Below are 16,541 nucleotides of genomic sequence, written 5' to 3'. Positions count from 1 at the left end.
AGAAGACAAACATTACTTTATTACAGTTGAGGCATTAGCATTTACTGAGGTGACAAAGTCTTAGCACACTTGCATTGCCATGCCTAAAAATAACATTTTATAATAAATGTAATCTTCATCTGTAGTAAAACAGGGTGTGAGAAAAATAAAGCAGTGTGAGAAATCAGCAGGTAAAAGCATCATCCAAGTGTGCACGTGTTTTAAGGTGCTTTCTGGGCACTAACATTATCTCTTGCCAGTGTTTGTCTCTATTTCTACTGAATTTTTTTACAGTGTATGCACATAAAAACAGTAAAGTTTAAAATGAAAAACTTAAAATTTACATCACATGCTTTTTTATGCTCATGAGCACCATGTTCACTTCCAGAATGCACTAAAACTAAGAAGATATGGACTTAATAATGTGCTTTGACATTATAGATTGGGGAAATAAACAAGCAAAAAAGACAGAGTTGAGTCGAAACAATTTTGGAGGATAAAGAGTTCATTGAGTATTCTCTGATGAATATGAGTTTTCTTTAGCAGCAATGCGGCCGGCTATGACAGCAGCTTCCCTTGAGTTTTATCTGTTTTTGCTGTTCACACTCACACAAGTTCATTGTTTGCATTAAATATTTAAAATGTGAAACTGCTGAGATGTAGCAATATAGCAATATATATTTTTTTGTTTGTGGCTGTTGGAACACTTGCAAATGGAACATTGCGCTGCAAGACCTGCATAAAGAGACTACACACACTGTGCAGTGAAGAATCACTATGGATAAATTATGCCTGCTAATAGCATAGTTTATTTGCACTTGCTGTTAATTCACTAAAGGTATTATCAGGTAAACGTACTTAGTGCAATTTGCTAAACGCAATTTGCATGGCACAGTTCTCTATCAAGAAGGCCACAAAATTTTGACGAAGTAAAATGTCCCTGTTCGGACATACAAACTCATGTTATGTTGTTTTCTAAGCGCAATGCAGTGGTCATGTGGGTGCACATGCGCGCCCGTTAGCATGCTGGTTTTATGCATGCACACATTTTCCCACTCAAACATTCTTGTTGTTTTATAATTTTATTTTTAATTGTTTATAAGTAGCTTTGTTTTTTTTGTGTGTGTGTGTGTGTGTGTGTAATGTACAGTTTGTGATGTTTATTCCATAATATCCAGGAGTAAAGGGTGGGTAGGATGTAGGGTGGGACAGGGTCCCAAATGTTAATAGAAACAGATTGGGAGGAATGAACTTAGGAATAGGGACAAGGGTGGTAGCTGACTTAGCCTCAAAGTCCTAGAGCAAGTGCTTCTGAACCGGATCGTGGTTTGACTGTCCTACAGCTGACTCTGGGGTGGACCTAATGGTGGGCTCTGGTTACTTCTTATGGCAAACAGAGTTGGCTAGCTGGATATGATGTAAACTGGTCTGTGATTAGACAACTTTAGTGTGTGTGTGTGTGTGTGTGTGTGCGTGTGTGCATGCGTGGGTGCGTGTGTGCGTGCGTCCACATTATTCTCAAATGTACAGATTCATAATACATTTATTTCATGCTTTAGTTGACTTCAACAGTAACATTTTCAACATTTTATCTAAACAGTAAAGATACATTGTCACCTGATAAATGACTATTTACAGTCCTGCATTACTACAGTAAAAGTTTGATTTTGAGTTTGTTTGTGCCCCCAAAAATGTTTTAGCACCAGCCACCACTGTCCATTGTACTATACTTAGACTGCACAATATCACTCCTCTACCATATTGCAAGCTCCTGAAACAGCTTGTTTAAATGCTAAAAGTGTGCCCAGTTATAATGATCTTCTTCATTTGATGAATTGCTGCTGCCTTGATAACTATACAATGTACACAAACATCTAACTTTTAATAAAGTTCACTTTACCACCAACTGGTAATAGTGCAACATTAAATACAGTGTGACAGGCAAATATCGCTGAGGTTTGTGAATAAGCCACATTGTATAATATGCCTCATTTGCATAGGAAATTAAATGCAATTTCAGCACGATTAGCACCATGGTTAAATCGTACTGTGAGTTCTTTGTGAATAAAAATATAGGCCTACTGACTTTTTGAAAAAAAAAAAAAAAAAAAAAAAATATATATATATATATATATATATATATATATATACATTTAGTATTACTAATGATCTTTCTTATTTTCTTTGTACAGTTTAGTTATTCTATTTGTGTCTATCTATGATCTAATTGATAATTTGTCGTATTTTATTATATTGTATTAAATATATATTCATAGTGCTTTGTTTCAAGCAAGTCTCTTATCTTGGGGCCCCTGAAACTGGATGGGCCCAAGGCACCGGCTTTATTAGCTTGGACTATAATCCATCTACTGTATGAGAATGAGCTGTAATAACAGCTCTTTGGGGATGTTTAGCATTTTTTATAATCCTGTTCACCACAAGACTTTTGCAATACCAAAGATAAAAAACTCATGCAGCCTATAGAGAAGTTTCTTTAATTTCTAACCTAATGTCTCTTGCAAAATATACGATTCTAGCCTGGTTTTGGCTTCATCCGTTTCTTGTAGAGTGTCGGGGTAATGCAAGGCTTGGGGTAACACAAGGTCAGTCGCAAAACAACTGTTAGTAAATCTTACCCTTAGAATCGAAAAGATCATGTAATCTGAACCAGGCATAATGAAGACCTTTGAGAGTCTGTTTCTGATGGTCAAATCGACTGTCTGCTCACTTGTAGACTGGTCCTTCAGGCATGCACAGGTGTGAACAATACGTTCCATACTTGCCTGCTTGTGGATCTTACAAGTTTAAGGTAATGCTGGTGTATACTTTCTAAGTCTCCTGAATCATAGGCTACGTCGATGACAGTGTCCTTGATATGGTGGTGATCTTGCCAAATTGTTTTGGCTTCTTGCCGTTTCTCCAAGGACTTGAAACTCTACATCATGGTAGTTGTAGAAGTTGTTTAATGACTTCTCCTTAAGGGTCATCCACAACAGTCATAAAGCAACATAGTTTAAGCATCAGTTATATGCATTTGCCCTGAAAAATGATCTGTAAGTATAATCAATACAGATGAGATGGCCGTGATTTTGCTAGGAAATCCATGAAAGCAGTTAGAATGCAGTGCAAACCTGGAGTGGTGGTGCAGATGTACAGTATTGTCACAAAAGAACTAACTGGTACCCTCTGGTTGAGGTCATAGCTTGCTACCTCTAAGCCTAACAACTTTAGTTTTAATACAGATACCTTGAAAAACTGCATTACTGTAGTAAAACGTTATGATTAGACTTGGACTGGGGCGTTTCAGGTCAGCTTTGCCCCACTATGTCCAGCCCTGTTAGATCTGAATACAGACAGATGCTTTTCGGCTAAACTCTAACAAAACCCAAGAGTGTCTGGGCTTTTTACAACATGCGATACGGTCTTATGCAGTGTGCTGTGAGTCAGTGTGCACTCTAGTGTGCACTTTAGCCCTAGATACCACAGAGTGATGATGATGATGACGATGATGAGAGAAAAAGAGAGGAGAGAAAAAGCTGTGGTCGTGAAATGCTGTGACCCTGAATTCAGTCGGCCATGATATGGCGAAATGAGGTCTGAGTGTGAATGTGCTGATGTGTGTCTGCAAAGTTTTTTTTTGTCTGGTGTAATATCAGACACAGCTATTAAGTTTTTTCTTGTTGTATTTGTTTATCTCTAACTACATTTTTGCATCTTTTTGTGGGTTTTACTCACTGATCTATATAAATGATTGGATTGCGCATGACGTCACAACTGTGAAGCCACCGCGCCGCCATGTTGGTATACCCAAACATTCCATTAAATCAATGGACGCGATCAGATTTTAATGATAAAACATCACTTTACTAGTCTTCGTTTTTATATCTTAAGTTACCCTGTACATTATTACAACACAAACGTCCTAAGCATGTACATAGTTATTTACTGTAAGTTGTACATTTTAGTTTTTAATCAGTTATTATACATTCATCTTCATTACAGTATCAGATCAGCAGACAGACCGCAGCATATTCAGTATTAATGACAAACGTGCTCATTCTGAAATCTAAATAAATAATCATACTTTGTACCGTATGTGCATGCAATAATTTGCTGGTTTTATGTTATCTAAACTTACAAGTTACCTAAACTTATTAAGAGAAATAACGCTTACCGTGTAGCTGAATGTCAAACAAAACTTTATTTATACCCGTGTCATTAACAGAACGCAGCAGACACACTCACCTTAACGGTTTTTTATAAATCCATTTCCCTGCCCGATTAAAGCATAAACATTGCAAATAACACCAGAATTAACAGCTAATTTACGTACACATATCCTTAAAATAATCTTGCGTGACTGATACGCTGTAAAGCGGGTGAATTTAAAACATGATTTTGAATGGAAGTCAATGACGCCGTCTGCCGGTTGGGTATACCAAGATGGCGGCTCGAACTCTGCGCTGGCTTCACCTCACGCTGTTACGTTAAGCGTTCTATGCACAATCCAGTCATTTATATAGATCAGTGGTTTTAATGTTTATTATAATAGCCATTCAAAAGTTAATTCTGAAAGTAACTGGATTATTACAGCATACATTACTATATATATAAATATATGCTAAGTATATAATTTTTTCTGTATCATTCAATCATTTGTCTTCTGCATGGTTTAAAATGTGTTAATGGTGTTTTAACATACCAGAAGATTTTAAGCACAACACGTGCCAGCCATTTTTATTTAGATGATTTTTTAAATCTTTAAATCTCTTTCAAGTATCTGTGCATATTTGGCTTTGGGTGTGCAAATGTATCAAATATTTCTTTTACAGGCTGTAGCCAGTAACTTTGTCAGACTCATACATTATACTGTAGATTTTCTGCCTTGTGCTAGATCTATAAATCTATAAACTATAACCTAAGTGTGTATTGACAGTGTTACCCACCACAATTGATTTTCACCCACACTTGGTTGGTTGGTTGGCGGTTGAATGTGCACATATGTGTGTGTGTTTATAAAGAATTTTTTGTGTATAAGAGTGTGATTCTGAATAAAAACGTATTTATTAGTAGCATTTGTTAAGGAAAACATTAGTATTAATACGGGTAATATGTATTTTGAACAAACTTCTTAAATAGGCCTATTAAACTGATGTCTTACAATATTATTAAACAAAATACCTGGACTCTGTCTAGAGACAAGAATAGTATTAGGGTGACCAGATGAGATTGGCTGCAATTTGGGACGGGGGTGGGGACGTTACGGGGATCACCCAATAATAGTTTAATTTATTTATTTTATTTAATAATAAAAGATAATACATTTCAAACTGAACCAATAATATTAATATAAGTACATAAGCATGTAAATAAATTGATATAATATGTATAGAAGTATTTTATACTTCATGCAATAATAGTTAGATCATTCAATAATAGTTTTATTTATTTTATTTAATAATAAAAGATGATGAATTTACTGAACAAATCATATTTTTATTAATATAAGTATGCATATAATACGTATAGAAGTGTTTTTTTGAACACAGTCCCTCGCCCTCGACCAATATGACTCCATCAGGCGACTGAATGTCACTGCCTGCACTTTCAACTGTCCTCGCGGCTGCAACTTTCGCTCTCTTAATCTACTCTATAAAACAAAAAGCAGACAAAAGGTCCTATTGTCTTTGTGCATATAGATGAATTAGATCAGTGGTTCTCCAACTTTTTCAGCGTGCGGCCCCCTTTGTGTACGGCGCATTCCTTTGCGGCCCCCCCAAAGAAAATTTATGACAAAAAACTGTTCTAAAACTCAACTTTTAATTAAACAAAACATATTGAATGATACAAAGTACTGCTGTTGGTTAGTAGCCTTATTTTTTAGGTTTAATTCCACAGAATTCATGAAAAATTAATTTATTTTATAAAATGTTATAAAGCTGGGGCCCCCCTGGCACCACCTCGCGGCCCCCAGTTTGAGAACCACTGAATTAGATAAATTAATAGAAACAATACAACTTTAAATTCACATTTGAGCTATAGCCTAGGTTGTGAAGGCTCGACGTCAGCATATTTCGCTGCAGTTTTAACTGCTGCCAGCACTCCCTTGCCTTATCAATGCATATCTTAATGCACGCCTACAGTGCAGCCAATGAGCAGCCGGCGGGGCTGGCTGAAGGATGAATCAACCTCCTCGCTCATGTTTTATCAGACAATAACTACTCAAGATTTTGTTTCAGTATAATTTTCAGGACAATTAGAGCGGGATTCAGGATTAAGATTCTGCTTTAGTTTAATTTTCAGGACAATTAGAGCAGGATTAGGGATTCGAGACAGCAGCTTAGATTTCGGGACTGTCCCGAATTTTTTCATCAATCAGAATCCTCTGGGAGAGGGACTTTGCACATGAGCAGAATCGTCAGGTCTTTTTTGTCTTGATCTAACAAGACCTGAAGGCATTGCAGATATGGCGGCGGAGTGACACGACTTTCTTAACTCTTTCCTCGCCATTGACGAGTTATATTGTCAATTAAGAGAAAACGGTTGCATAAAAAACATGTTCCATGATGAATTTTTATCTTACTTTCCACTAGATAATTACGCACTTACCCAATTTATGAAAAACTGAAACTAAAACGTTATTTACTCATTTTAAACTCTGCGTATGTTTTGATAGTCCTTCTGAATCTGATCTCTAACAAAATTCCTTCACAAAAATGCAATTATTTCAGCTTTTTTATTTTTAAAGAAAAATACCCAGAGTTTATAAGCAGAGAAAAAATATATACGTTGCTACAAATAAGTATTACTGTTTCTTTATATTTATCTGTAATTATAAATATATTGTTATATGATGTAAACTGAGACTTTCAAATGAAAATTATATTTTCACAAATAAACAAATATGGTAACACAAAAATGATTTTGATTAAAACCATATGTGGTTCTGAAAATGTGCTTAAACTATTATATTATTTGCATACCAAATTGGCAAATGTTGTTTACTTTCATTACAGAGTAGAGTGGGGAAAATTTCTAAAATGTGACATAATTATAATGAAATGTATTTGTATACATTTTGCTGTATAAACCATACGTGTCATTTACACTAGGGACGCTGGGGACATGTCCCCACCACTTTTTGCAATAGCTGATTTTGTCCCCACCACTTTTTGAAAACATTTGGTTAAAATGTTCTGAAATATCAAGCGATGTCTATGCGACTTTTTGTGGTCCAGGGTCACATATGTTGTGTTGTATGCTCATGGTGTGTTTTCTTTTACATATGTAATGAATTTCATTGTAATCATTGACTAAACGCGCTGCTGTTTTCTTCAGTATGGTGCTTTGGCACTGTTTGGTTGAGCTGGTGTTGCAGGGACTGTTACATGTGCAGTCGACATTGTTGAGGGTTTTGTGTTGTTGACTGGCCTACGCTATGCCCATTTTTGATGCGCCGTTATTCTATATATATATATATATATATATATATATATATATATATATATATATATATATATATATATATATATATATATATATATATATATATATATATATATATATATATATATATATATATATATTTCCTGTCCTGCTGTAATGTTTTTCCATCTGATCTTTTGTCCCCACCACTTTTCAAAACAAACTGACGCCCCTGGTAAACTATTCATATGTTTCCATATTATATATTTTTTTTATTATACATTCATTTTTCTGGGTCTTTTTAGAACCTGATGTCCAAAACTGTATTTGATCTGTCTGTGTGTGCGTGCGTGTGTGTGTGTGTGTGTGTGTGTGTGTGTGTAACTTGTACTCTATTGTTAATTGAGTCATTCAGCTTTGAAGAACAGTCTGTTACTCATAAAATAAAAGCGAGAGAAGATGGAAAGGGAACAAATTGTCTTACTGCTGTTATGTAGAGATCTCATTTTTATTTTTCTCATCCTTTATTCTCTATCTCTGTGCAGCTGCTCTGTGTACTTTTGATATCTCCAGCTGTCAGCTTAGCACAATAGACATACAACCACGGATGGACATTAAAATATTCATTTATTTGCTGGCATGCGTTACACTCACAAATATTTTCTTGGTTTCAAATAAGTTTGTGATGAGAAAGTTCAGACAGAGGAATGGTTCACCCCCCCAAAAATTATTTTTTTTACAATTTACTCAGCCTAATGTTATCGTCTTTATGACCTTCTGTGTGTCCCTTGAAACACAAAATGTTTTGCATAAAGTTGGACTTTTTACGCAACAAGGAGCATAGTGACATGGGGATGTGAAGGCCAAAAATGACCGACACATTAGGTTTCAGGTTTTCTCCTCCACTGAATAAGATAACAGGGTTGGAAAAACATATAGGCTCAGTAACTGAAAAGTAAATTACATTTAGCAGGGGCGTCGCTAGACCCCTTTTACTGGGGCACGTGCCCCAGTGTAAGGCTGTTTCTCAATTCCAAGAACGCAAAGAACGGACTTGCGTCCTCGTGGAGATCGGTCTTGCCAGGCGACCTTGGAAGAACGAACTCGGAAGTTTTGCCGCAATGACTTCTGGGGCGTAAAGCGATTTCAGCAAGTCTGCACTCGATGCATCCTCGATATCAAGAACACATCCGGGTATTTTCATGCGTCCTCTGTCCTTGCGTTCTTGAGAATTGGAATTGAACTTCGACCGTTAATGATGACGTAGAGCGAGGACACGAGGACGCAAGATCGCTGAAGAACGCATATTGAGAAACAGCCTAAATCTTTTGTGCCCCTGTGTAAATCTCAAGTTTACATTTTAGCAGTTAACTAGTATAATCCTTTACAAAGACAATCGCGGCAAAACGGATCTATATGCAATATAGTTACCCAATTCACGTTTGAAAAAGCGACGCAGCAGTCGCACTGAAGCGTGCACGCCCCAATTCATGTCCGCATCCACGCACCCATTCATGTCCGTGCGCGACTGTTTTGCCGTGCGCAGCCGCATACAAAGTACACGCGATTGAGTTGGTTTATTTTAAGTTTCTAAATAATAATGAAAATCTTATTTTCACCCGATCATTGACGCATGTGATGGACATCAGAAATGTTTGTGCAAAGCAGGAAAAGGGAAGCAAAAATGAGAGATGATGAGTTTAAGGGAGTAAAGACACATAACATCTTACCCTGTTAGGGCTCGAACATTAGAGGAAAAATCTCAGGAAAACCTCTGTCAATAGTCTATAAAATTGCATTGTTCACATACAACAAAAACTGTGTTATACTGTTCTGTATTTTCAGATATGAAATGAATATTTAGTTCACTAGCTCTAGGTCATTACATAAACAGTTAGCAGTAACAAAGATAGATTTTTTTAGTAGCAGTCATAAAATGAAAATATTCTTAAAAATAAAAAATACGTTATTAATCCTTGTGTAAAATGCAAAGGTGCATAAAAATATTTTCTCTTCTGTCATTATTTCAAAACATTTTATGCCTTTAAACATGTTAATAATGTTGTATATATGTTTATATGAAGATGATACTTAAATATTTTTAAATAAATGTTTGTCTTTCCTAGTACTTGTTGCAATGTTGGAATAGTGGGTTAAGCAAAGGAAATTGTGTCTTGCACACTGCAGGCTTCCAAGAAAAAGTAAAAAAAAAATGGGGGGCCTGTGCCCCAGTAGAGCTTTATGTCTAGCAACGCCCCTGGGACCAAGCCCTTCCTTTAAAGACAGAAAGACAAATAAGATTTGCAATTATATCTGTCAAAACCGGATGAGGAGGTACACTTGTGAAATGTGCTTTTTCAGTTTCATTAAACCTTGTGTGTAAGTTATATACAGTATGTAATAAAGACTTATTGTTTTTGCTTACTGCGAGGTCTTGCAGCTTTAGGCCTTTAATATGGGTCTGAAATCATTTGTGAGTAATATCTCCTAAAGCCTACTAAACATCCTGTCGTCCCATCTGTGTTTGAAATAATGTTTGGGTTCACTTCACAAGGGTCTGGGGTTCATATGAGCTTTCAGGTTTCTCTCTCTCTCTCAATCCATCTCTCATTTTCTTTCTGCTTTTTTCAATAGCTGTGTGGTGGATGAGATGGATTTCTCAGGGATGGAATTGGATGAAGCTTTGAGGAAGTTCCAGGCTCATATCCGTGTACAGGGTGAAGCACAGAAAGTGGAAAGGCTGATAGAAGCATTCAGGTGAAACTTCAGACGCTGTTACACTCTTTTACACACACATATGCTTCAGTCACCTTCATGTGCCAGAGGAAGATAAGAGCAAGAGCTGATGGGATACCTATGCTTATGACTGAACTTTTTGCATCCCTGAGGTATTAAAGGATGCAAAGCCAATCTGAATGTTCTCCATAAATTTCCAAGGATGTCTGTGTTGCAGACAAGTGAAACACATTTGCATTACAGTAATGGTTCTGCTTAATTTAAAAAAGGGTTGGTGGGCATGGATTACTTTTGACATGTTTTGACTATTTTAGCGGAACTTTGCACTTTTATTTTTATTAACTATTACAGATTTAATGACCTCATATCAAATGAGCGAGTACAGAATGAGAACTACATACATAAGCACTACAGAAACATTTAAAATGAAGTAGTACAGTTAAATAATTATAATACAACCTTATATATACTGTACATATACATACACATATACATATATATATAAGGTTGTATTATAATTATTTAACTGTATACTTTCAAATGAAATAAATATATATGGATTTAAAGTGCAGAAGATACAGAATACAGATACAGGCGTCATTTACTTTGGGTATCCAGATATTATCCAATAGCAACATATTATCCAAATATTAATCTTTAATTTACTGCCCATTTATATGCAACGCTGGCCATTATTATGATAATGAATGATAACAGTTGCAGATATCAATATTTGTAAGACAATTGGCAAATGTGCTTTTGTTGTCAGCACAGGAAATAATAAGACTGCCTGTTATCAGTATATGACCTCTGTGTGTGTGCGTGTTTGAGTGTGTTGCACATGTCTGCATCTCTGTCTCAGAGACACTGGTTTATAAATAACCGGTTGCATAACACAACCCAGCCTGTGCTAGTGTGTCTCTCTGCTTTTAGATATAAATCTAAAAAAGTGATGTAGGAAGAAATAATTGGATGCAAAAACAAAACATTCTAGATTTATTGAATAAATGGCTTTTCTGTTTAGGTGTATCTTTCACAATTACTGTTGCTGAGTAAACTCAAACCTATATTTTTAGTTGTTAATATTTTTCACATTCAGCGTTTTAAAGAAATTATTTATATAAAATAAACAAAACTTTGGATAACACTTTACTTGAAGCGGTGTTCATAAGACTGGCATGACAGACACATTTATAATCATGACATGACACGTGTTATGAACATGAAGGAGATTTTATGATTTTAAGTGTTATTCACTCAATTATAAGATTTTTAATGCAAAGATGACATTGTTTGAATTGTCTTTGTTATGACATCTTGACATAAACCAATACCTCATAACATACGTCATTAATCTGTCATAAACATGACATAGCAGAATAATTATCAAACTTAAGAAACTACCATCTTTATGGGTTAACATTTCATTAAACTGTCATTAAGTGTTAATATTGTCAAATAATTTTAAATAACTTAACAAAATACATGTCAACAGACACGTCAAAATATTATACTTAACTTTTGGCGCAGTTTGGTTTAGTTTGGGTCGGGTCAGCTTACTTTTGGGAGCTTTTCCATTGGGGGCAGTACGGAGTACCCAATACTTTTTTTCGTACCACCTCGGTTGGGGTTCTAAGTGACCCGAGCTGATACCAAAACGTGACGCGAATACACTGTAAATTACTGATTGGTCTGAGAGAATCGTCACTACCAGCATCATCGCTATAATGTAAAGATTAGCTTTACCTTCATGCTAGCTTGCGCTGTGTCGAGCAAACATGTTGTCATCTGTGCTCTGCTATAAGTTCCCAAACTCCCTTTTAGCAATGAAAAACATCCACAGGTTGAAAATCAGGGACACCATACAATTTTTTTCCGGACTTGCAGTTTGTGGCGGCACATTCGTGACGAGCACTTCCCAAATGCTTAAATGCAACTTCAATAAGGCTCAGCAGTGAGCGTCGACTGACGCCACGGGTGTTTGTACAGAAACGGTCATGTGAGACGCGATGTGCAAACATCTATTTGTGGTGGCCAATATTAATTTTGTGGCGGACTGAGAAATAAATAAATTTATGGGAATGTACAACAACGCTCTCACTTGTATGATGTCACAGCAGTAGGCAGCGCAAATATAACGTCACGCCTATAACCCCTCCCACTGCAAAGGGATACTAAACTTGATGGAAAAGCTCACCACGCCAAAGTGAGGTGAGCTGACCCGACCTGACCCAAACCAAACCGTGGGGTACTATGCAATGGAAAAGCGCCATTTATGTATGTGCACAAAACTGACAACTAACAGAACATTTAATCAATTTAATTTCATGTAATTAACTTTGCACCGATATGGACCCAACCCTGCATGTCTTTTGGAATCAGTTTCCAAATGCAATAAAATATATTTTTATCAATTTGAATAATTATTATTATCATTATTATTATTGAATGATTGATTTTATTTGTTAAACACATGAAGAAACTTAAAAAAAACATTATGAACTGAAGAATATTCATGATGTTGTTATAAAACTATTTGACATTAACACTTAATGACATTTTAATGACAAATTATATTTGTACCACTGTAGTTGAGGTCAAGAAAAATATTCATGACGCTGTTATAAAACTATATGACAAAGTATTAACACTTAATTAAATTTTATTGACAAATTTAATTTGTATCCCTGGTAAAAAGTGGTCAGTTATGTCAACTTGTCATGACAAGTTATGATGTATTGGTTTATGTCAAGTTGTCATAACAAAGACATCTCAAACAATGTCATTGTTGCATTAAAAATGACACAGTTGAATGAATGACACTTAATGACAGTTACGTCATAAACGCGTATAAAGTCTCCTTCATGTTCATGATTATGAATGTGTCATGTCAGTCTTATGAACACCTCTTCAAGTAAAGTGTTACCAAACTTTGAAATAAAATATAAAAAATCCCAAAATAGAATAGACAAAATTTTAAATATTTGCTATTATGATATCACATGTTGGCCCATATTGCTTAATAACACTGTTTTTAAATTCTTTATGATGCTTAGAAATAAAAGACAATATAGCCCCTTGTGGTCATGCTTAGTATAAGTGACAGCAATATAAAGAACTACATACATTTCAAACAACTCAATTAATGTGTGCCAGCTTGATAGATTAAGATTTGATGATATGTAGACAAATTGATGAGTTAGATAAATTTGTCATGTGCATATTTGATAAACAAGTTGATCTAAATGAGTATGTTGATCTAATGGGTTTCTCTAAGAGAAACGTTGGAAAACACAAAATCAATACACTAATAGAATTAGAAATAAAAGACACAGATGAACTATACCATTCAATTGTGCAGTTCATTAACTTTTTACTTTTGATGAAGCGATGTGATCCTTAACTCTTTCCCCGCTAGCGTTTTTTAAAAAAGTTGCCAGCCAGCGCCAGCATTTTCATGATTTTCACAAAAGTTTAATGCCTTCCAGAAAATGTTCTTCTTTAATATAAACATACAATATATCAAATGAAAGAACACCCTCTCCTTTCAAACTAAAAAAGTTAGTTCTCTTTTTATCATCTCTTAAATATGTGTAGGTTTCTTCAAAAACACCAAATTTTGAGCAAAAAGCAAATTGCATTTTTGTAAAGGACTTTTAATAGAGATCAAATTCAGAGCGATTATCAAAACATACACAGACATACAGCTGTTTGCCCTAGTGTGATACTTCTGGGGTTTATAGTTTGGCAGGGAAAGAGTTAAAGTGACTAAATTAACCTCTGGAACAAATACCTTGTGTCAACAAAACCAGATCAAAATAATTTACAGGAAGATACTGTAATGTTCTGTTTGATTCAAGTGTGTACCGCTCTCCTCACTGTTTTGTGCTGCTTACAGCGCCTAGGGGTTGCATAAAGTATTATGTGATTTACAGGACATAATTCAGTAATATCTGTCAGGTGGTGGGAACATTTTATGTGTGGTATAAAAAAAATGCTTAGCACTTTTAGTTTTTACCTGCAGTAAACCATCTGATTCACTGTTACTGTTGGTGTTATGAATAGATTCACAACGTTGAAATTGATTGTTGACTGTGAAAGCTAAGCAGCAAAAGGGTCTATTTAAGAAAACGTGTTAAATAAACATACATGTGTCTTTTTCTCTTTTCCTGTTGTTTTTAGTCAGCGTTACTGTATGTGTAATCCAGACGTGGTTCAGCAGTTCCACAATCCTGATACCATCTTTATCCTCGCATTCGCTATCATACTGCTTAACACAGACATGTACAGTCCTAACATCAAACCAGACCGCAAGATGATGCTGGAAGACTTCATCCGCAACTTGAGAGGTGAGACAGGAGAAAACCCAAACAAATAAAATGATGACTTAACACAAGAGGGATTGTAAGTGGAGTTTGTGAGCAGCCATGAATATTGGGGTGTGGGGGACTTTAAGTCATCTAATGGGGTTTTCAAGACCCCCAGAGGGCCTTCAGGAGGTTCTAGGGTAGGGGGTCACCAGAAAATTATCTTATTTGTCAGGTGTGCTATCTACAGTATATTTTAAGTTTGTTTAACTTTTTACTTAAAAAAAAAATAATATGGTTTATATATATTTTTTTAAATATAAAAATTTATTATTTTTGCCATTCAAAAATAATTTTACATTATATTATATTAAAATTCATTATATCATATTATATCATTCTCTGTCAGGAAAATATGTCATAAAAAATATGGAGTTCATATTAGTGCATCAAAGGTACCAAATGTATACATATCTGTACCTAAATGGTATTCTTTCTTACATCAGACTGAATTGTGATTGGTCGTCCATCTGTTTAGTCTTTTATAGCTGACATTACATGACAGAGATGACATGTGTTGCCTCTCTGTATTTTATCCTAAAGCCTAAAACCTAAACTTACCTAAAAATATTTTTTTCTGTCCTGCAACCACTGTTATTTCTTCAGGAAATGTAGATTTAGTTACCCATTTCATATGCTGTATATTTAGTGTAAACACACTTTTCTTATAGGTGGGCAGGGGAGTCAGGGGGACAGGCCTGCACCTAAAAATACCATAAACCATGCATATTTAAAAAATAATAAAGATATGTAGGCTACTTTAAATAATTGTGTAAGTAGTAAAACATTACAAATGCAAACGGAGCAAAAATAATTTTTAAGTTTGCTTTGCAAAACACATTGGTTTGGTCCAGAGGGTGCATTCAAAACGAGATATTTCCCCCTGCGAAAAGGTACATCTTCAAGAAGGGGACCCAAATAAGCCAGCCCAGGCTCACAAAATTTTGTTATATAGTCACATAACTTTTTATTCTTTTTTGTGATATTATCACGAATTTTCGTGTTTTTTCGTGACCGTATAACGAATTCCTGTTTTCGTGTGGTTATCACGTATTGGTTACTCAACTGTTTTGTCCTATTTTCTTACCATTGTCGCTTCAGTTTGGGGTTAGATTTACATAAAATGACATCCCTACCCAAACCCTAATAACCCTAATGCCAGGCGACATATAAAAAATTTTATCCGAAAAAATAGTATAAACAAATACATAAAGTGAAATTCTAATGCAAGCACCAAATCTAACCCTAAACCGAAGCGACAATGGTTTGAAAATAGGAAAAAGCAGTTGAGTGACCAATACGTGATAATCACACGAAAACAGGAATTTGTTACACGTTCACGAAAAAAACAGGAAAATCGTGATAATATCACGAAAAAGATTAAAAAATTATATCACGAATCCTCGTGAGACTGGGTAGAATAAACAGTTGCTCCCGATAAAGAGTAAGTTATGTTGTTTTTATTACTATATTTAATATTTTGATTGGCCAGAGTATGAGACACAATTGCGCAAACTTTTTCTAGAGTTTATAAAGAGTTTTGTAGGGCATAGGGATGATCACTTCCGATTCAAATTCACCGGCGAGAGACTTCAGTAGTTATAGTAAGTAGACTGTTAAGGCAATTTAAACATCGCATTAAGTGATTCTTTTCTCTTAAATAGAGATGAGGCCGAGACATTAATAAATAAGTCATGACAAAAAATGATGTAGCCTATTTTTGCACGAGTCTGCTATGTTAGCGATTATAATTCTAGCTAACAGTCATTACATTTAAAGTTACGTTCAAGTCTAATTGGTGGCCTGATTGTAAACAACTACAAAACATTGCAATAAATGAATGGTCTGTGTAAACTTATCCTTGCAAGTACAATTCTGGCTGTATTATTTGTGTCCCCCTCAAAAATTGCTCTTGAGAAAGTTTACGTTTATTGTCATCCCTACTGTCAGATAGAATTTACGCCCATGTAGGTGGGAGTCATTTTACTCAACTAACTGAGAGGGCGAAACCTAATTAAGCATCAAAGTGTAATG

General features: G+C 35.3%; 1 protein-coding gene across 4 annotated transcripts in view; it reads left to right on the top strand.

Annotated features, from left to right (window-relative positions):
- Positions 1-16,541, top strand: part of iqsec3a (IQ motif and Sec7 domain ArfGEF 3a) — a 187,109-nt gene that overhangs the window by 101,367 nt on the left and 69,201 nt on the right. For all 4 annotated transcript variants that reach the window (XM_073866681.1, XM_073866700.1, XM_073866689.1 and 1 more), the window contains 2 exons: positions 10,039-10,161; positions 14,323-14,489. In XM_073866681.1, the coding sequence (XP_073722782.1) occupies positions 10,039-10,161; positions 14,323-14,489 (290 nt within the window). The remainder of the gene's footprint in view (positions 1-10,038; positions 10,162-14,322; positions 14,490-16,541) is intronic.

The sequence above is a fragment of the Misgurnus anguillicaudatus genome, chromosome 1 (genome assembly GCF_027580225.2).
Source record: "Misgurnus anguillicaudatus chromosome 1, ASM2758022v2, whole genome shotgun sequence".
Taxonomy (NCBI): Eukaryota; Metazoa; Chordata; class Actinopteri; order Cypriniformes; family Cobitidae; genus Misgurnus; species Misgurnus anguillicaudatus.
This window is presented reverse-complemented; position numbering and strand designations above follow the sequence as displayed.